This window comes from Mya arenaria, chromosome 12 (genome assembly GCF_026914265.1).
Source record: "Mya arenaria isolate MELC-2E11 chromosome 12, ASM2691426v1".
In the NCBI taxonomy this organism is placed as follows: Eukaryota; Metazoa; Mollusca; class Bivalvia; order Myida; family Myidae; genus Mya; species Mya arenaria.
This window is the reverse complement of record NC_069133.1, coordinates 50,233,907-50,257,009: the sequence shown is the minus strand read 5'-3', so window position 1 is coordinate 50,257,009 and position 23,103 is coordinate 50,233,907. Positions and strand designations below refer to the sequence as shown.

At 33.2% G+C, this 23,103-nt stretch overlaps 1 protein-coding gene and 1 pseudogene across 1 annotated transcript; one reads left to right on the top strand and one right to left on the bottom strand.

Moving 5' to 3' along the window:
* The first annotated feature begins 4,088 nt into the window (after positions 1-4,088).
* On the top strand, positions 4,089-5,597 carry LOC128210763 (uncharacterized). Its single transcript, XM_052915115.1, has one exon. The coding sequence runs from the start codon at positions 4,089-4,091 to the stop codon at positions 5,595-5,597; it is 1,509 nt and encodes a 502-aa protein (XP_052771075.1).
* An 837-nt stretch (positions 5,598-6,434) lies between these two features.
* On the bottom strand, positions 6,435-8,328 carry LOC128210762 (uncharacterized; annotated as a pseudogene).
* Between the last annotated feature and the right edge of the window lie 14,775 nt (positions 8,329-23,103).

Sequence of the window (23,103 nt, the reverse complement as noted above, 5' to 3'; positions counted from 1 at the left end):
TGTTAACTTATAAGCATGTTATTATTCATTATCTTATGATTTTTTTTATATTTATATTTTCAGGACGCTCCGATATTATATCTACATTCGATAATGTTGAATATAGAGATATTGAAGAACAATGTGTTTGTTGTTTGAACTATCAAACTGCTACATATGGTAACCTGGACATATAGACCCACCCTCGCTTAGGAATTAGCAAATGTATCATCTTAAAACCTGGAATGAACTAGAAGCAACAACAGTCTCATTGATCTCAATGATCGCACAGTTTCCCTGCTAAAAACATCACGCGATAGCCCACGTGGGAATAACAAACGCACGCATGACAGGCACGTGCTAAAGTGCTGACGAATTACCTGACGATATAGAAATAGAAGAGAGTTGTTGACCATATAGACAATGAAGGAAAAAAGTTTTGAAATTAAAGATTTTATGCTAACTTTGTTTTATATATATATATTTACACTTTTTATAGTATACGTATAGACGGATGTTTGTGCATTTATTTTTGAAAATGGAATTTTATTGAAACGAATCGATTTCTATTTTTGCTGGTTTGGTGTAAATATGAGAAAATATCGAGGATTTAACTTTTTTAGGTGTTTCATCTACATTTGAAATAAATTATTCATCATTTTAATTAAGAAACTATTTCTCTTTAATCTGTTGTATTTTCGAAGTTGTTTTGTGAATAACAAGGCAAACATGTGCAAACTCTTTCTAATGAGTAAAGTTTGATTAGTATATATATATACTCATATGTAACACCATATGATTGAGTTCTGCTTGGATTGGTTACATTCTCCATCCTTGTTTACCTTCTTACACAGCGACATAAATTTTATTGTCAATAAAATATGATTTTTTTCCTTTACCATCATGCTTCAATAAACCTGGGGCGGCCAAAGTGGATGTTTTACACGGGGACTCTTAGATTCACTGTGCAACATATCAGCACCTTCTTAATACACACATGATCGTGAATCATAATGGTGAAAACCCGTATAAAACCCTGTTCATGCAGCGCTATCAGCGCTTTGATTTTGTACTTATCTGCATTTATTGACAAAACAAACGACTTTAGTCAGATCTACCATAATGTACGCAGATGAACGTGTACAAGTCTTTTAACAGAACGCTCATGTGAGATTGACTGTAAAATTATGCCAAATAGCATTTTCTTTTCTACGATTCTGAGGTATTATCTGACACAAGTTTACATACGCATTTCTCACGTTTGTTAAAAGCGACCAAAAATTGATATGGTATTAGAAAGAATAATTCTTAGATTTGTTCAATTTGAGGCAATAATGGTTTACTTCGTGTTGTGTTTTGCTCTAAACACAAATACGAAAACTTGTTTGGAAATAATGAAGAAAAATACTCTATTGCGTTCTGGTAAAACACAAAGTACTCTAAGTAATACGGTTTATAATTTTGTTTAATATGCCTATGTTTGATATGTCTTGGTTATAACTGGCTATATCTGATAGAATTGCTATAAAAACGTTTATGAACATTCTGAAATATTATCTGTTTGCCATTTAGGTTAAAATTTTCCTTCAGCATCAGATTAATATTAATATATACTGATAAAAATCAACACTGTATTAACATGCAGACTTTCAACATAATATGGCTTTGATGTTCTATCATTCATAAACGATTATATCAGTTACAAATTATTATAATAAAATATAATGTTTGTGAAATTATTTTTTATTCTTACTAATTATTTTATACTTGCAATGACGACGGAATTTTGTTATATGTTTAACATCGACGTATGTCAAATAGTTTTGATGTGAATGTTATTAAAGCTTTATAGAAAATTCAAATTCATACGAACGTCGTACCATTGGACATTGCTTTTAAATTCAATTAACAGCGATATGCGAAGTAGCCAATGTCAACACTTGTTTAAAGGTAATAACATACAATGAGCGAAGAACAATACATAATTCTAAAACTTTGTAGTAACATATGACAAAATACACTCTTTCCGTTAATTTGAATTCAAAGAAGCATTTCAAATTTCAAGTTTGGATTTCTTTTTCTGATCATACTCTATCCGATTAGCAGTATTTGGTAACAATCGGGTCTTTTTAATAACATGAACTCAGGTGTATTTTCGGTAATAAGGTAATACGTACATCTAAATTTAAAACTTTTTGGACTGCAAAGTCTCCTAGGATGACAATGTTGAACTAGCTGATTTGTTTTTGTTTGGACAGATATTACAATTGATAATTGCGGACTGTACACAGTATGGGCAAATTGTCTCCATTCATGATATTGATATCATAATTACATTTAAAGTTTGGAGGACATAAACAGTAATCCTTAACCTTTTCATTTTGTATTAGTTCTGATTCTCAGTATTCACATACTGCACTAAGTATGGAACTGAAGTCATTGATTTAATCTCCAGCCGTGTTTTATACATTTTACATCAAGGTGCCTTTGTAACAGCCATAATTTTGACTCCAAGGCTCGCCAGTCAAGGTTTTTTTTAAAAGGAAATGCATATTCGGCGCTAATTGCTTAAAACATAAAATGGCAATCACCCTGTTACTAAGGATACCGTCATAATTAGGTTGAAATAGCCTTCATATTGTTCTCTTATGTGTTTTTAGATATATTTTTCACATCAAATATGTTTATGGCAAAATGTATAGTTCATACTGCGAGAGCAGCAGACCGTCTTATTATAAATAAGTGTTTCGAGTGGTTTTGTCTGCTATGGTGTAAATTGGCAAAGATAAACCAAACAAACCGCTCTTCGTCAACTTAAAAAAGTTTACGCATTATAACCCATTTGCTAATGGTTTTCTCGCTAATAGTCTTAAACAGTTTAATGAGAATATGTTTACTTATCTCTTGTCTGTCAACACTGCATGTACCTTGAAATAAAACAGATTCGTTAAAGTCATTACACGCCATAGCAGGCCCGGTTTTCCATGTGTACTCAGTTTGTATTTGCTGTCCTCATCTTCGTAACGCAAAGGGAAGACGAAAGTAAATCGTTTTTGGTGTATTCTCCCTTAAAGATATCCTATATCTTCTTATTTCTAAAAAAACAATAAAAGTCTATCACTACTCGTTTCGCGTTTGCTCTACTTTGACAGTTATATGCAATTGCTATGCAATCATGTAAAGGTTTTTAAATATGTTTAATTAGGTAGCGAAACGTTCAAAACCAGTTTTCATATGTAGATTCTTATACTTTTTCTGCAATTCCCTTTATTTAGTAATACTTAATACAGAATTTACGGTTTTAAAGAATAAGTTTTTATGTAGTTTAAACCATATCAGTCTTCGTAAATGTACAGAACTTTAACCAAACGAATATACACTGATATGATTGTGCTTACAGCGGCATCAATAGCGTTTAGGTTTTCGATTTTAATTTTGAAAGTGTATAATAATAAAGGTTGTCAATATGAACTTATATAAATAAGTAGTTTCATGCGACACAGTTGAATAACCGTTTATTTTGTGTATATAGACGATTTATATGTCTTAAATTAGACCGCCGCCATTTTGTTGTCACGTGACCGTCCGCCATTACAGAAGTGAAAGTTCCTGATAGTCTGCAAGAACGCTCACACGCCATTTAAATTTTAAAATTGAGACCAAAAATGACCTCCGAGAAGCAGCTACGTAAGTTGTTTTATTGGAACACTTTTTCTGAATGTAATTGTAATAAATAGTAGACCGTATAGTTGTAACTGGCCTGTAAAAAGACAATTAAATACTGCCGTATTGCTCTAAAAAACAAAATGGTGGACTTTCTTTAACAAATTATGTTTATCTTTTTAGAGGATTATTCATGTAATTAAAGTAAGAATCTTTTTTTGATTTTTAAATAAACATTTATAAAATGTTGTATAAAATGCTTTCTTGACGGAAAAAATAATGACAATAGCCGTTCAACTTGCCAGAGTACATAATGTTGACCTGCCAAGAGATTTGACAGGTGTGAACATTTCTTGTAAATAGCCTTGGGCTTTTGTCTTATACACTCGGCTGTAATTATAAATACTTCCAACTCTTAAATAAATGTTATTCCAAATAGAGGATTTATGTATGCATTACTTATTACAGGGCTGCCACCCGATGACTTGAAGTGGGAAAAGAACAAAAGCAATGCCTGGCCTAAACTGATGTACGAGGATCTTGTTGACTATTTGATACATGCAAAAGCATATGATGGAAAGGCCATGAAATCCTTTAGGTCGTTGTACGGATATAACTATGTACAAAATGGTTGGATGGGTGATATGTGGTCCATTGAATGTGAGGGTATGACTTACATAAAGGCCAAAATTTCGCCGAGTCAGCCAGGCGTTGGGCGCAAGGACTACAACTCATGGATTGCGGTTTCTAGTGAAAATACTGTTGAGACTGGCCATTGTTCTTGTCCAGCTGGCAATGCCCGATCGTGTAGTCATATATCAGCAATTATTTATGCAATTACACTGGCGTGGGCGAATGGTGTAGGTGGGGAAACGTGTACAGACAAACAGCGGGCTTGGGGTAAAGGAGCTGCGCAAGTACTGTCACATGACACCATTTCAGATATGGTGTTTGACCGACCAAGCCCATTTCAGCTACAACCATGTACTGAGAAAACAGCCAACAAGACCAACACGGATACAGATTGTCCACCTCGTACTGAACAGTTTCTGGACCATAGTGACTTACAGGACTTTGTGTCAAATTCCACAGTGGCAAACATTTGGGAGTGTAAAGGTACAATGTTGTACAAAATGCTACATGCACCAGAGGTTAAAAGGGACATAAATGAAGAAATCCTGCACCAAGAACATTGTGAAAATGCCTTGTATCCTGTACAAGTTCCTCTGTCATGTGCCAAATGCCAAACATTCTACGATAAATATGTCAACATTAGTTCAGAAAAAATTCAAATGTTAGCCAAATCCACAGAAAATCAAAACACCTGTGTCTGGACAGACAGTAGAAAATTGAGATTAACCAGCAGCAAAGTGAATGATTTGCCAAAGACTAAAAGAGCTAATCCTAATAAATTTGTGACAAATCAAATTTATCCTAGGTTTAAGGGATGCTTTGCTACACGTCATGGACAGAAATACGAACCAGTTGCACGAGCCTGGTATGAAAGCGTTTCTGGTCACAAGGTTAGAAAATCTGGGATTGTTGTTAGTTTAACGGAGCCATATATTGCTGCCAGCCCAGATGGTATTATAGACGAAAGAACAATTGTGGAAATAAAATGTCCAACACGCCCGCTAGAAGACCTCATATCATCAGGAAAATATGATGTTCTACTCGAAGATGGTCAGCCGAAATTGAGCCCCAAGGGAAAAAATGGCTATTATTGCCAAGTGCAAGTTGCAATGTTTTGCACTGAGTCAACAATGTGCAAGTTTGTTGTGTGGACAGCTGAAAAGCAGTGTGTTGTGGATGTTCAATACAGTAAAGACTTTATAAAGGGCATTCTTCCTAGAATCCGTGACTTTTATTTTAAGCACCTCCTTGTTAGACTAACAGATGAGTTCCAGGCAAGTCGTCTGAAAATTTCCCCGGAATACAAATCCTTGTGCCGTTAATTCCATACAAAATTTAAGGACTTGAGACTTAAGGAAATTTCCTGGAAGAAGATTATTAAATCTGAATGTCATTTTATGTGTACCTTAAAATGTAATGGAAATTTCTGTGAGAAATGCACACACTTTTGATTTCTTAAGATTGTTATTTATCTGTTAAAACTTAAATATTGTAATTCATATAATTATATGTAAAAAATATTACTGTAATACATTATTATAATCATCATAAAATTAAAGGAGTAAACTCAGATTATTGTCCTTGAAATCTTTTTCAAACTTTAAAGGGACTCGCTCACTGACTTTAGCTTGACACCATTAAACTAAATTTGAAATCAAAACATAAGATATCTGACCATTAAAAAATTGAACGAGTCTCTTAAAGGGTTGAAAGCATATGTATATACTTAATACATATCTTAATAGTTCATCAAGGACACTACTTAAAAAGCTTATTGTACAGTAATAAATGGATAGACCCAATACTTCTCCAGTTGGCATTTGCATCACCATCTACTAGTCTTGTTTTTTGCCAGTGTGGGCTTATACAGAAAAGAGATAATAGACAATATATTTTCTTCTTTTTATGTGCCATATTTAATATGAAATTCATTTAAGACATGCATAGTGTGATTAATGAATGAAATAGCAAAAACAACCATTTGGCTTTTGAATTTAAGATCCAAACCATTGGACAATTACCAAGAGGTAGCATACATTTCATTTGCATACAGTATGCAATAAACAACATACTGTATACAATAAACAATAAATTGTATACAATAAACAACATCAACGGCTGTGAAATTAATTAAACTACATGTATACACAGATATTTGTCTAGTCAACAACATCATCCCTTATTAATGAATCTCTCATGTTGCACAAAGCTGCATCTACACGGACAGTTTTATCTGCATTATGTAATGTTTTTATACTGTATTTAGTGTTCAACAGTCTAAATGACTTCATTCGCATGATAGCGCGCTCGACATGAATTCTTTCAGCCGCAATCCTTCTAGAGTCAATGGTCTCCTGTTCGGATAGCTGCGACCGACCCTTCATAAATGCAGGAATATTCAGTTTGACTCGACGGCTACACATATCCTCACCTATTGTGAAACCACGATCAGCCATTACTTCATCCCCAGGCAGCAAATAGTCCAAAAATCCACAATTTTTAGTGATGAAATTGTCACTTGCCCGTCCACCATACAATGGTGAGATGTACATTATAAATCCACTTGGAGCTATCGCAATCAGAAATTTGGCAGTGTTATTACTTTTATATGTACTCCAAGTCTGAGCCCTTGCTTTTAATGAAAATGGCCTTTGAATAAAAATTTCAGAACAGTCTATTATGCAGGTTGTCTTGATAATGATGATTTGAAGCAATTTGGTAATGTTCTTCGAATAGTATCTCTGGGCAACCATACCACACAATGTGACAGATGTTGGGACATTACATTGATCCATGACTTAAAAACATTACTCATGAGTTGGTGAGACACACCAAAACGTCTGCCGATGTCTTCGAATGTGAGTGCAAGCCTTAATCTTAACAGCACTGAGAGGATTTGGTTTGGAACACTCATTCTGTATGGGAAACCTTTTCCATAAGTTGACAATGTTGAAATTAATGTCATGAACATTGAGAGGCTCAATCCTGTGTAAAAACGAGAGTCTGAGTCTGTCTGTATGTTTTCAAAACCAAATTCCGCAGAAGAATGCTGAGTAGATACCGTCTTTGTTTTAAGAGAATACCAGTAAGTGTGGTCATGGGCCACCAAATCAATAGTCTGTGTACTGCTGTCTACTAGCTTAGGCTTATTGGCATTATGGCAGTGTTGTGGGTATTTCTGACAACAGATGCTTAAACATTGCTGACAGTCCATAAAGACTTCATCAGCATCAGTGATTGGGGTAGCTGTCAACATTTCGTCAGGAGGACAGCCCACTTTTGGACTTGGTCGTTTTACAGGAGTTGATAATGGATCAGGTTGTGGCTGTGACTGTCTTGGACTTGAATTTTCATTAGATTCTAGACGGAGTCTTTTCAAAGGTCTACGTCCAGGTGTCTTTGGCGTCACTGGTCGATATCCCATTTCCAACACTGGGATTGGGTTTTGCTTTGTAGGGCGGCCATCTATAAAGTGCTTCGAACAAACCTGAAAATATAGATTTATTTACACCTTAACAATTAATGAAAAAATGTTTTAACATCATTTCTTAATTTAATGTTGCCGACAATAAGTGTGGTGCTTTTCCATTTTTAAGGGTGGCTGTTCACCATAGTGGTTATGGTACTGTATACATAATACATAATATAAAAAATATGACACAGTAACTCCATTTTTTCCAAAATTTAGCATAACTCACCACTGACTTGATAGGAGGATCAAAGCCTTTCCTGTTGATGGATTTCAACCACTGGAGACGATTTTCTCCCGATGCCGGTATGCAGTGGAATTTGAACGGTACAAGACATGGACAGTCTTTGCCATTTACATCATTATGAAACTGGCAGGGGGAATTTTCCCAGTCGTAAAGTTTCTTCTGGTTATTGCTACAATTAACCACAACACACTGCCTTCCACCACCTCGTTTATATGGCATAATTATCCGATATTTTATCGATTCGAGATAATTTGACAGTTTATTGGTTTTTCACTTCCGCAATGGCGGACAAGTAAATTGAAGAGTATTTGACAGGGGAGATAATTCGTACTGTACTATTAAATAGAATCGTCTATACATGATAACATCATAATCAAAACTTGTCAAGCCATAGCATTGTAAGGCTATTTCAAACAAAGATGTTATATAATCGTTGCTGTTCTTATTTATGGTAATGTAAAACATTCTTATTGTAAAGAGTTCCTTCATTGATATTAAAAGTATTCATTTTATTAGAAAACATATGAAAAGCTAGAATATTATACAAATGTATATGATAGGTAATTAAGTATATCAAATACGCGAGCAATCGTATTGCGTAACAAATTGCCTTTTTTCACTTATACTAACACTCACTAATTATGATTCTGCAGCGAACAGGTAGGCGTATTAATATTACTATAAATGTGAGATTCCAACATACTTAAAGATTTATTTTCCTCATAGAAAATGTCCCTCAATTAATTTTATCGCAAAATAAATTAGGTTGTATTCTTTACAAATCAATGAATATGATTCCACAACTGAAATAAATAACACATTATACAACGATATCATTCATTAAAAGTTTTTAATGGATTTATTTATTGGCTTAGAAATAATTAATTGTCGGATTTTTTACCAATACAACAACATAACAATCACATAAATATTTTAACTACGGTAACATAAGATATGTTTTCAGTATAAGACATCTGATTGGACGCTCTCGGCAGTAAAGAAAAGTCACTTTTGATGCTACATTCGTCTAATTGAAATAGTCAGTTGCTCTGAAAAGCCTGTTTGTTATGAAGAATTTATACTACAAAAACATTTTTTCAGACAAATTACATTAAACCATTATGTATAACCTGTATTTAATGAAGAGCACCTCCTACGCTTTTTCCATAAAATGTCTGATATTTTTGATATAGTGACCAAGCTTTAATACATTTATTTACATGATATTTTTACTTCAACTAAGGGATATCCTAAACATATTTACATGACACTTATTGATATATGGCATATGTTCGTAGTGAAAAAGCTTTCGGATAAAAGTAGTAAATTTAACAATATATCAACACACAAATTGTACAACATGAGTCGGCTATAACTGGTGTTAAAGACGATAATTCAAATATATAAAAGTTAAGAAATATAGTTCTATATTATTTGGAAAACAGTATTTAAAAAGTGAGAATTTTAGACCAAACCTTTAAACGGGCATTTTTGACGTTGGTTTAACATCACCAAATGTTTTTCGGATGCGGACGGGATGACATCTTTAAAAAGCTTAACTAGTCAACCATAAACGACAACGGTATTGTTGGCGCCGCCTTATGCATTGTCCATAAAGGTATGCTTTATAAAATATACCACCCAAGAAAATTTGAGGTTCATAATAAATATATAATGTTTGTTTAGGTTGTTGGAGTCTTTCTTGTGTCAAACCGTAACTTTGCTTATGTGTATGATGAATCGAAAAAGCAAATATAAGATCAAAGTCCTATGAGGCTTTCAACTACCGACATTATGAATTCAGTATCAAATATTTGATTGTATGCTCTCCGATTAAAAAACATAAATCACTTTTAATGGTCCAATTGTTTATGAGAAATAACAGTTATTTTAACGGGCCTTCTATTTATGAATTAATAATTACTTATTAATAAATACTGTTGTAGAAAGGGGAAAGTTTTATTTTCGGTAATGACGAAAAAATCGTGAGTGTATACTATTTCATTGTCCAAGTTTCACATTATATCTCGAATTTAATTATTCGTCAATTTACATTTGTTTGACTTCAAAATGCCTGAGTTTCCTTTAGACAAAACAATAACATTCAGAATGGCAAACGTATGAGCAAATAATACAAAATGCCATTCCATAAAAGGACTACTAGGCTTTATTTCAAATTCCCCATGACGTTAAATGGACTAACCGTGTATTAAGCATATTCACCTCCAGAAATGTTAATGAATTTGTAGGCATTGAGACGACAGCTATTCCCAAAGGTACGTATACAGACACTTTAAAATTGTGTCTCACCATTTATACAGCGAAATATTAATATCCGGTGGTATCCCTTGCTAGAACTTTGAAGTTCACTCACGTAAATTTTAAATAATAAATCAAATACCAGGCTGTTAGTTACCACTTTCATTTTCGACAGATAATGTTCTCTTACGCTAAGAGTTTACTAATTGTTTGATGTAAAAGTTCCATTATTGACCTTGGAATTGTGGGAAAAAACTTTCGTAACTAAACATAGCAATCTCGGTACAGGCCGAATACGTTCGATGTTCGTCAAGATATGTAGGCGTGTGGCGATATATTCCAATGCTTTTGGAATGGTATGCCTTATACCGTCGTGTCCTACTAAAATAGTGTTCCTTAAGTACGTATCTCACAGGACATATTATTATTTAATTACTTAATAATTTGTGAAAGTACTCTTTATTCAATTTATAGAATGTTAAAAACACTTTATATCAATATATGAAAATAATTCAAAATGAATTAAATTCGAAATGACTTAAGTTGTTTCCTAAATGCTGGCTCGGAGATTTATGCGCCACATGGCACAGAATATTTCGAAACAAATGTGTGTGGAATTAGTTTAAAACTTTATGAAATGTATTAATCTAAGCCATTATAAATATCAGTACTTTAAACTTTTTACCGTTATTTCTTTAAGCTTTTAGGACCTATTTAGAAACACAATAGTTTTATTGTCCTTTTTTGTTTACTCAAGTTCCAATTCCTTGAAAACTTGAGTCTTCTGTTTCAATGTTTAGGGTTCCTGATACTTTTCTCCTCTGTATGTTTTGTTGCGCTCCGGAACTTTGTGGCATTACTTTTTCAGTTATTGTATCGTTACTTACTTGTTGCCTTTACTATTGTAACTTTGTAAATCAATCAGCGTTACATTACCAATGTTTTAATTAGAGCAAATAGTATGTGACTGTACATATTATCAGAACGAATGAAAAATCGAATATGTTGTGAGTTGTTCGACTGCCTCTTTCGGATCTATTCTATTTCCTTACATGATCTGTATAGTTCTTCCAAAACCAAATACCATTACATTCAATTCTTGACCAGTTCAAACGCATTTATACATTTTAAGATGTGCGTTATTCCGAGACATGCTCTTAAAGAAGTTCAAAACCTGAACACTGGTATTAACTTAAGATACAAATAGGGTGATATTTAATACACACTTTGAACGGCGAACTTTAGATAAATTAAATATATACAGTTGCTATTGTTTGTATTCCTGTGTGCGCAAATGACAATCAAGGAATTGAATTGTTTTCAATGTCTAATTTTACACCAAGGCTTATTTGTTCAATTAGTGCCAGTAGTAAAATGAAGTACACAGTTGGTGTTTGCTTGTGTGTAGGGTCAATGGCAATCACGGATTTTCATTATTTCGGTTCATTACTTTTAGTATATCAAGGCTAACCAGTAATCTAAAAACAATAGTTAAGAGTCCAATTTGGACAATCAACTTAAAATACAGCGGGCTATATCGGACTGCAAAAGAAATATGTAATCGCTTTTATTGGTGTTCGATAGCTATCCCCAAAGAAAGCTACTATGTATATTATAAAGCTTAGTAAAACACTCAGGAAACACTATTTATAAAAAATCGTTAATTTCTCAAACTGTTAGGAAATGATGCTGAAGTTCATTATGAGTTCATATGAAAAATTCCAACTAGCACTCATGTAGAGAAAACATAGATCTCCCGTCGTTAATATTATTAAGTATGCGCATTTTCGAGTGTTAGCGGCATTTTATTAATCCGATTTAATGCTTTTGGTTTAATTTACGAAATAAACGGTTGGACACCCCCATGTGGTTTTAATCCGTTAGTGACGTAAGCACATTTGTGAATCGAACTTGTATTTGCAAAATGTTTCTTGAAATTAGGAATTTGCAACTGTTCTGTATAAATACCGAAATTGAGGCAAACATGACAAGTTGCACTGCTCAGCTATACCAAAGGGTTAAATTATATCGACTAAGTCAGCTTCAAGTCAGATCGGGCCCTAGTTTCTCGAAACTTCTTAAGCTTAACAGGCTTAAGTCGCTTATTTCAATTAGCCAAAATACATACTGAAAATGGATTTTAATAAATGAAAAATGGTTTATTCTGATAATCATACAGATTATTCTTACATAATTTCTAAAAAATCTTACACATTTAATAGAACAACAAAAATAGTGAGATTAGCTTAATCCTGTTATAAAGGACTTAAGAAGTTTCGAGAAATTGGGGCAAGGTCTCAAAACACAGTTATTTCTGTCTTACAAATATGACGAAACCAAATACCAAATAGTTTTTGATGATTGAAAACAGGTTTGACATTAGCAAACAAATACATACACTTACCAAATAATGAAAAAAATAGGTCGCGACGGCTTCCTGTCTTTCATTTCCTCTAGGAACATTATGATTTTTTTTAAATGGATGGTAGCACATTATCATCAGAGTTGATGTCATTGTAACCCATACCTTACCAGGCAGTGACACATTGTTCATTGTTGTTTTTTTTTACTCAAATACTTTTGAGTGCCAACAAGAGTCTCAGATGTCTCATATCTCTAAATAGAGGAAGCACTGGTGGAAAATGAATCTTCAGAAAAAATATATTTTCGTGTGAAAACGCACATTTCACGTCGGAATACCATAATTAAACATATTCAAACACTTGCTGGAGGTGCAAATGGGTTCTATTGAAAAAGTAGATGCTTTTAAAAATACACTATCTGTAAAAAACTTCTAAAAATTGAGAAAAATGCCTTTACAAGAAATATACTACCGGAAGTTTAAATATTATTGGGTCGACTTTAATAGCATTCAATCAATACCAATTCACAAAAAGGAGGACTTGTTGTCCTTTAAATGGCGTTTAGTCACTGCAGAACGAATCAAAATTGAAGATATTTATCAAAAGGTCAAAACACCTCTTTTCATTAATTGGATGAATAAAGTAAACGTCAATTTCTGTTCCTGTTTGATGCTTAAAAAGTGTTTAACATTATTAATCTTATTGTAATGCGATTAGTTTTAACAAATGTTCATTCTATTTTCCTTTATACTCATCTTGTTTATAACTTGGTAGTTGTGAGAGCAACAGCTTGTTTTTGAAAGCTGAGTATGATGTTGGCTCGACAGATTAGCACATAATTAGTTGGTGTATAGATATCACAACCTGGCTACGGTTTTATCCTTTCGTGGTTCTCGCGCATTTGAGAAAGACAGAAAGGACTTTTTATTTATTTTACATTTTTGAATTGTAGCCTCGTCGCCTTCGATTTTATACTCCGTATGTGGAGTAAATTTTCCAAACGAACTTATTAGGATAATTAAAGATACATTACAATCAATCCAAAATAGTATGGGTAAGAATATTCTACTATTTTCATTTCTTCTTGATAGATAATTTTATATTGCATTTATTAAATGCTTTCCCAATTCCTAAGATCCACAACAATTGGCTGCATACCGTGCAAATTGTGTATGAAGTGTTTTCAATGTAAATCTATACAGTAATGTTAAATGATTCAACCGAAACAAAGTAATAATTATGAAACATTTGTTCAACACCTTCGTGTGTCATATATTTGGACTAATAACAGGGTGACTCCCGTTGCAGAGGTCTATATGATTCACTGACACAAGTGCTGATCTATATAGGCAAATCCTTTTGTAATATGTCCGTGCCTTCCTATTTTTAAATCAAGTATGGTTAAGCATACCCTGACATTGTTATTCCTCCAAATGAATTCATCAAACTACGAATGGACGTTAGGATTTTTATATCAATGTTAAACGCACCATCATAACGTCAGTTCAATTAACCATGGATAAAGAAGCAGCTATGGGTATTGGTTTCCCGGAGAAATGTATTACAAAATGTGATTATGATTAATTGCCAGTCCTGTATGTAATAAAACCTCCGTTTAACATATTCTAAATATTTGATAAAGAAGAGGTATTAAAAGGCATCGTAGTCATTGCAATGTGCTCTTTCTCTTGCAAACAAATGTCTTATGAATTGTCGATAACTTAATAAAGTTGAAACATTGTTGCCGGTATTAAGATCTTGAAAATTCGAATGCTACTGTGATCATGTCCAAAATCAATCCAAACACGAATAAAACTAAATCCTTCACATGTCATTCCTATTTCATATATGTCATATGATATGCTTATTTATTTCATAGCAAAATATTGAAGCAAACACAATATAAAACACATACATAGTTTTAAGTATCATTTCACTGAGGAATAAATTTAAAAAAAGACAATTCCGCTCAAGTACATTTTTAATGTCACAATGGCGGATGAATTCGTATAAGAAAAAAGTAAACATGTTGTATTCAATTATATCTATTTAAGACGTCTGGTCCGTCAATTGCGAAGGGTTTTTGTACTTGATTTAACACAACAAATTATTATAGACAAGACATCAAAGCGAGATAAATGCATAGACCTAATTAAAGACACTCTAAAAAAGGCAGAAATCATGGCAATCCAATGTTTGTATTTAACAAGAAATGGATATTGGAAGTTTAACATATGCTATTTGTGTGAACTTTCAGACTGTTGACACTTTTTTGAATTGGAAGCACAATTTACCAATTGGTAAGAGAACTTACCAGACAGTGGTTAATTGATAATTTGTTATTTAAAGCTAAATTGTGACAATTAACTAAATTAAACAGTTGAATGAGGTTCTGATTCTGAGAGGTTAAAAGACAATTCCCCTAGTTTTGATCTTCCTACTATTCTGTAAGAAATATTATTTTACATATAGAAACGACGCAAAAAGTTTTGCAAACAGTTTCGACTACTGTAAAAATGTTCTCAAAGTTATGCTATCGAGACAATTCACAATATATACTTGGTGAGTCTCAGCTACAATTGAAAATGTAAAAAGGTTGTGTTTTGATTTTTTGTGAATTTGTTTATTCTCAACCTAAAAAGAAGTGTTTATACCTTCTCAACATTTATAGACTCTGCATATATACAACATAGCGCAATAGTTATGATTTGGACAAAATCATAAAAACAAATTGACATGATTGAGGTTTTACTAAGCCATGCCAAGTCCGGTTTCTTTTTATTTACCAATTAAGATATGTTTATAACTGTGTTATGTTTTTTAGTAGTGTGACTCATGATTGATGTTTGTTTTGACATCGATCAATTCGCCTTAAAACATGATCTGTTGGGTGACTGGACTTGTCCGTGTGGTTTCTATTACTTTATAGTATTTATAGTATTTGTTTAGTGATTTGTTTTTGAAGTTACATTTAATGGAAATCGTATGTCAGGAGACCAAAGCATGTATCAATGAGTATGACCGGGTCGTAACATACAGAGTATTTAGTCTTTCAGACCAGCCCGTCCATTTTTTTTGACTTGATTCAGGAAACCAACATATTATTAGGGGGTCAGAATGTTTGGCCAAACTATCTTGTTGGCCATAGTCATAGTCGTGGTATGAACTATGAAATCAATTTTGCCTTTTACACTTGTTTACCTCGGAACAATTGTACGGCATTAGCAGTTTATTATTGTTGAACCTTGCTTTAAGCCGTCCAAGGCAGTGCCTTATTTCCATAGTTCATTTACGAAACCATTAATAAAAATAAAAAACCTATAGGACTTAATGACTATCATATCCTTTCAGACTTTTGTGTATTGTACTTTTAAAAATGATGACACATACACATCAGAGTTGTTGTCCTTGTTATCAACACAATACAATGCAATGAGGTCAATATTTAACGAAATAAACTCTACTATTGTCACGTTCTTGTTGAACTGAAACCTAATGCACAGGTCCCAATCTTAAACCACAGCTTATTGGTGACAATAAATTTCTTAGAGGTCCCACTTTTCCAAATCACCGGAACACAGCTGAGTAAAAGATAATCTAAAAAAGCTCTCAAATAGCATGTTGTCGCGTTAAAAAGCAAAGTTCGTATTAGAAGATTTTGATTTATCTGATTCAGACCGTTGCTACGACTTAACAAGTTACAAAGATAACGTAATGAAGGTTTGTTTAAAATTTATAAACCATCTGTTTTTAAAAATGGATTTTCTTAAAATATACAATCAGAAACTCAATGTTATTGGGGACTACTTCAATCATTTTTTTATGAATACCTCTTGACAAAAGGATTGTCCTTTCAAAAAGGCGTTTGTATCTTAACATATCAAATAGAGACATATTGAACTTGATGTTTAAATACGAGAACATGCTAATTTGGAGAGTTTTGACGAAAATGACGAAAATCATACAAATTACCTTCGTATCCTAGGTGCCTAATAAATACTATGTTTGTTTCCGCCCCCCCCCCCCACCAAATAAATATAGGCTGTGTAGGTCTGAAAATTTACATTTTGGAATATTTCTTATTAGCCATTTTGTTCTTGATATTTCGATGTTACGAAATACAATTAAATTTAATGTTTATGAGGATCGATACATTCAGTGTTATGATCGCTTAAGAATACATTTCGCCAAGCAACAATTACTTCAAGTAACGGGGCAATGAAATAAGGTAGATCGGGTATTCGTGGTGTTGAAGAACTGAATGCTCTGCCTGTTTCGACCAGATCAAAATGTTGCTGATTCATGAGTTTCTTTTATCTTCCCCTATCAAACGATGGTTTGAGATGCGATCTCTACACGTATATATATATGAGACAAATACGAACAGAATTTACATAGTGTTCTATAAACCACAGGGACATGTCAAGTAACCTAAAACATAACCAGAATGATGTTTAAGGGCACAATGTTCAATGTCAACACAAACATCAATCAAGAGACACACTTCTAAAAGACAAACACAACTATAAACATATCGTCATTGGTAAATGGTAGGGTTATCACATTGGCATGTCCACTATAAGCTAAGTAAAACCTCAATGAGGTACATATGTTGATGTGATTTTGTCCAAATTATTCCTTTTGCGCTTAGTTGGATATTAGCGGTGTTATTTTTTTAATATTAAAACGTTGTAACAGCTAAAAAAAAATTAAATTAAAGACACACATATTTATGGAAAAACAGTTCTACGTTTTGTAAATAGAAAACCCATTAACATATGTTGAAGTAGGTCGGTAAAACGCTTTTAATTACAAATCTATAACACCGTGTTCTTTAATTAGAGCGCTTCCTAAAGAACGGCAAAGTACTAAACGTTTGTAATACTTTGGTTTCAAAAACAACGCATTCACATTCCTTTGCGCTGCTTCATGTCCAAATGTTTGAATTTCGCACCAAATCTCTACATAAACATAACTATATTTATCAACATTCTTTTCTTCTCCGGGGCTTTTGGTAACAATCACAACATACTCTGCCTTGATTTGATCCGCAGTGAAACAAACGTCTTTTTAAAGCCAATCAGTCCTTCTTTTTGTTAAGTGGTATTGATTCGACACTATTAAAATATTCCCTAATTATATTTTGCTAATATATTTTTAGGAAAGGCAAACACTTTAAATAAAACAAATTAACGAAATTTTTTGTTATAGAACAAATCTTCTATTTTTTCCTATCGCAATAGCTTGAATGTATTTAATCAAGATTTTCGGAGACGAGAAATGTGTGTTTTGACACGAAAGCATGTTTTTCAATGAGATCTCTTATTACACCAGTGCTTTGTGTATTAGAGATATGAGAAGCAGTGGATTCATATTAATACATGAGCATTGGCTTTCAGTTTAATAAGAAAATGTAATTAGTAGAGTGCCCCAAAATCTTTGGGTAAAGCAAAATAGTGAAGAATTCCATCAAAAACATTAATGTCTTGTATTTAATTGAAAACAATGACATCAACTCTGATAATCATGTGCCACCATTGGTAAAAATACAACACACATCGGAAGTGAAATGAAAGACAGACAATCGTCTCGGTGTTTATGGTTATTACTGGTTGAGCTTATGTCTTTGCTTGCTAATGTTAATTCTGATTCCAATCATCAGAACCATTTGGTGTTCGTAATGGTTGAAAGACTAAAATCCGTGCGTTTTGAGACTCAATCAAAATGCAATGTTTGTGAAACGCAAATGGACATTTGGAAACTTAGTAGATATATGCATCAGGCAAACACTGAAGCATATACATTAACCAATACAAACTACAGTGATAAGCCCAGTCGCCTCAATTGTTACAAATACGCTGTTGAAAGGCAACATGATCAATGCAAAACAAAAGACAAACAACGCTACAAGACCAAAATCATAACATACCTATAAACATGCATTTGTAAATGTTCGGATAACAGTCAGGGCATATTCATTATCTTATTAAAATTAAGAATACATTTATATATTTTATCATTTCAGAGATGCATTTACAACATAATGAAACACGTTCCTTGGATGTTATGGCACTGAATTATTTGACTTTGCATATCGACTGATGTTTCAAGTTTTATTGGCGCTCATTCGGCAATATGTCCTTAGCTTTACCAAGCAGGAACGTTTCATAGCATGAACGATATATTGAAACACGGAAAAGAGTTTGCGGAGTTTACATCGCATTATCATCGTCACAATGAATTGAAATATATTGAACAACTTAATTGGACGCCAAAACAACAATTAGGTGAGAAGGCCGATTCCCTATGTCCTAAATTGGTCTGGTCATATAAGTTTCACCGAAAATATTGAAACTGTTTCGATGTAACTTGTCTTATTAGTTATTGTAAACTGACTGGGACTGTTGACTGTTGATAGTACCCGATCACATGCCCTAATTGACAAATGATGCGTGTATAGTGTATTATCATCACATAAACACCTCAAGCATTAGGGGCCAATTGTTGTAAAAACAAGACAAACGAAAGTTATACACAACAACACAGAGGCAACAGGTTAATTATTATATTTTATTCAACAAACACATCTAATATTCGAATACCGATTTTGACATTCGAATACCAAACGTTCGATCGAATATTCGAATATCCGTTTGCACCTCTAATTTATTTGGTTGCCTGTGCGGTATTCAGTCAACACGCTCCTTATCAGCCGATGATAAATACATAAAAAATTACGTCAATATAATTGCAAAAAAGATGATAATTTGAATGATGCATAAGTACATAATATCCTTTCATACTGTGAATGCAGGCACCACGATGTACCAAATACAGACAATGCGGGGGTGATATCGAGCACATTCAATAAGCATACGGTTTCCTAATGCGCTCACTCGAATGCATTTCATTAGTACCGCGTGTGTCTTAATATCATGATATGCCAATTAACACTACTACATTACAAGTCGTCGGACGAAATCGCAAGAAATAAACGTTCAAGTTATGGCCGTCATGGATATCATTGACCCTATTGTACTCTGTCATACAGCTGATATGCACGTCAATAGAATTGTGTCGTGACTTTTTACACTTAAACTGGAATTTAATTTAATGACTACCGGCTCAGGTAGCTAAAATAGATACCAAGCGACAATTCACTGTAATCTTAAAGGCCTAGTATAATCCTAAAAGTGACCCCTCCCCCAAACCCCCAAAATAACAACAACAAAAAAAACACAAAAAAACACAAAAACATGTATTGTACACACTCTTTGTGTATTGATTTTATCTAATTACCTAATTGTCTTTTCAGATCACCGACCTGAGTATCCTACTGTGCAGTTTTGGAGAAATGGACCCTAAATAGCCCTGAGCTTATAAACAAATGACACATGAAATAGGCCCCTACTGTGACATCAGTGCAATTAGCAGGTGATGCACAGCAGGGGATTGTCATGCCAAACGCTCCTTAAACCAGGCCTTTTAGTAAATATGGCTATTATCAACATCTTAATTTGTTTGGCTATTATCAACAACTCAAAACACATATTTCGAAAAGCATATGTAAAACACATTATATTATAATAATTTGTTAATAAAGAAACGCTGGTACTATGAACTTTTTATCAGGGATAATGAACTTTTTTAACAAAATTGCGGCATGACACACTGCATAACAAAATCATGTTCCAGCAATGTTTACCAGGTTATGGCTACTTGACTAAGACATAAGTTCGTTTACTTTCAACAGTTCTATGACACTGTATAAGTTTTTATCACCCTTCGTTCTCAAGCAATAGTACAGAATGTTCCCTGACAGTGTAGATATTTTTTGCATTTGTTTTATCGACTTAAAACTTAGAGAAATAAGTTGAAATAGGGAATTTATTTTGATTAGATTGTTGAATAGCGAGGCTTCAAATACTTTTGAGAAAAGTGGTTTTATTTTGATTTTTTTTTAATTTTAAATTACTGTTACCGCTATAACTTAATTTTGTCACGTGACTCCTCTCGACCAATAAGGAAGTCAAAAGTTGTTCAATGAAATACTTCTCAAAGTGTCCCTTTCATCAAATATTGTAAAACATCAACAAATGCTAGAACAGTAGCTTTACTTTATTTCAGATTTTACAATTATAGCAGACAGTTTCAAATAATTAACTCTGTGACAACCATTCATTTGACAGGGTCTTGACTGGAATGAGTGGCCTTTGTCTGCGTGTCTTCTAATCAAGTTTCTTTGAGAAGTAGAAATTGAATTGGACAAAAGGAAAATTTATGCTTCCACAGACAAGAACAGAAACCTTTCATTTGATTTATGAAATAAGTATGGAAATGATGAGTGACAATAATGAGTTCTATGTGACTTTGAGGCAAATGAGTTTCTCCTAATTGAAATACGAGAACCATTATTTTAGAATTATACCGTTTTTCATCAGCATTCAAAGCTCTTTTTACAACAATCTAAAAACGAAGTGTATTCTTAGAAGTTACATGACCGAATATCGCAAAGGGACAACTTGGTGCATGCTCCCGCTAGGAATTCGTCAAAAACGGTAATGATAAATACCAGTGAATTAAATGTCTCTACACAAGAACAAATTAGATTTATTGGTATATTGCTTTTTTCGAAGTTTTACGGCGTCGTAACTAGCTGTCAATTATCGCGAATGTATGAAGCATCAAACACAAATGTTGTTTCCAATATATTTTTTATCAAAACTCAAAATTATTACTGATGTTTTATTGAAATGTAAACGAACAAAGGAAAACATCAAGTATTGAATGAAATCAAACAAGACATCAGAATGACGTCGAACGGAAACAAGATTGGGTAGCGAAAGACTGCGTCGATGCAACTGCTTCTTCATGTTTTTGATAAATAACATTATGAACTGTTTCTCTTGCAAAGTTGTTTCCTCCTAAACGGAAAAAAACTCAGTCTGTATGGATTAAATTGAACTTTTGAGGTAAGTGGTATTTTAGGGTTTAAACTAATTTAAATTTCCTTTAAACAGGATATATTCAATGATCCCGAGGAAAAAAAAGTCAATAATTATACTGCGGAGTATAGGTCGACCTTTTCAGCCGTCACGTAACATTTAACGCATACAATAGGGACACTTTCTCTGAGATGTTAATCTGAATCTCGGAATACTTTGTAAACATACAACTCTACTACAGTTATAGTGTACGTCGGTGTATAAACCAGGTGATTTGTGACAATACAGATGCTTTAAAGAACAGCACAATTACTCTATCGATTTGGGTCATTGCGTATGTGTTCTGCTAATTGCTTGTTGCTGTTGTTGTTGTTGTTGTTGTTGTTGTTGTTGTTGTTCTTCTTTAAAAAGAGATTTGCACCGTCGTCAACGCATAAAAACACAATTAACGATTCTTGTCGTGAGTATGAAGAATACGTTGATGTCAATATATATAAAACAAATATTTTAAACTGTCATCCTTCCCTTCTGATAAAAAAAATTTTTTTTTAATATTATAATTCTATATAAATATTTTCGTTTTGGGAGCCTGGATAAACGTAAGCATTCGCCCACGTACATGTACAAATTTATGGTTCCATGCTGTCACTGGACGCTTTTCCTGCTACTGGACACTTCTTCTGTTATTTCAATTTCTTCCAGTTGCAATCCATATTCTCTTAATACACTAACAGGTAAAATCAACCCTAGTACTGAGTAAAATGATATTATTAGAACATCAGAGTTAGGGTTAAAGAAACAATACATATAAGCCAAAGAGTCCAGCCTATTACTTAAATTCCTTCCTGTTTCAGCATTTTCTTCATGTTATTCACATTTAATCCTGATGTGTTCATATTTTAATACAATCTTTATGGTAAATCATATTCACTGAATTCGTCATCTTAAGCAAAAAACTATGAGTGAAAGTATATATATTAATATGTTTTATGAAATCAAAACTAGAACAACAAATGAGGTAACCGGGAGGGTATCATGAAATGGCCGATCATCTTAAGCAAAAAACTAAGAGTGAAAGAATATATATTAATATGTTTTATGAAATCAAAACTAGAACAACAAATGAGGTAACCGGGAGGGTATCATGAAATGGCCGATCACCATAAAATTTCTATAATTACACATGTACTGTCAAAAAGACTGCAGGTTCACGATTTTTTGTAAGCATTATTCGAATGTTCATTTGAAGATGTAATTGTTTTATACAAATAATTCCCCTGTTTGTCCTTAGAATAACAATTTCGACAAATGAGTACGCTGAATTACAATATGCACCACCAATGGCTTCAAACAACATTCGATCACTGCAATTATTTATTACGAAACTTTTACCTTTTTTTCTTATTATATGGCGTTGTCAATTTCGTTTCGTGTTATCCAGCCACTATTGCAATAAAAACCCTGAGCCAAATAACAGCTAAGTGTATGTGAATGACATCGTAGCATTAAGACAAAGTAACTGTGCATGCAAATCAATAAAGTAAA

Excerpts from the sequence above, each read along its gene's own strand:
- LOC128210763 (XM_052915115.1), top strand. The coding sequence starts at position 4,089 with ATGTATGCATTACTTATTACAGGGCTGCCACCCGATGACTTGAAGTGG.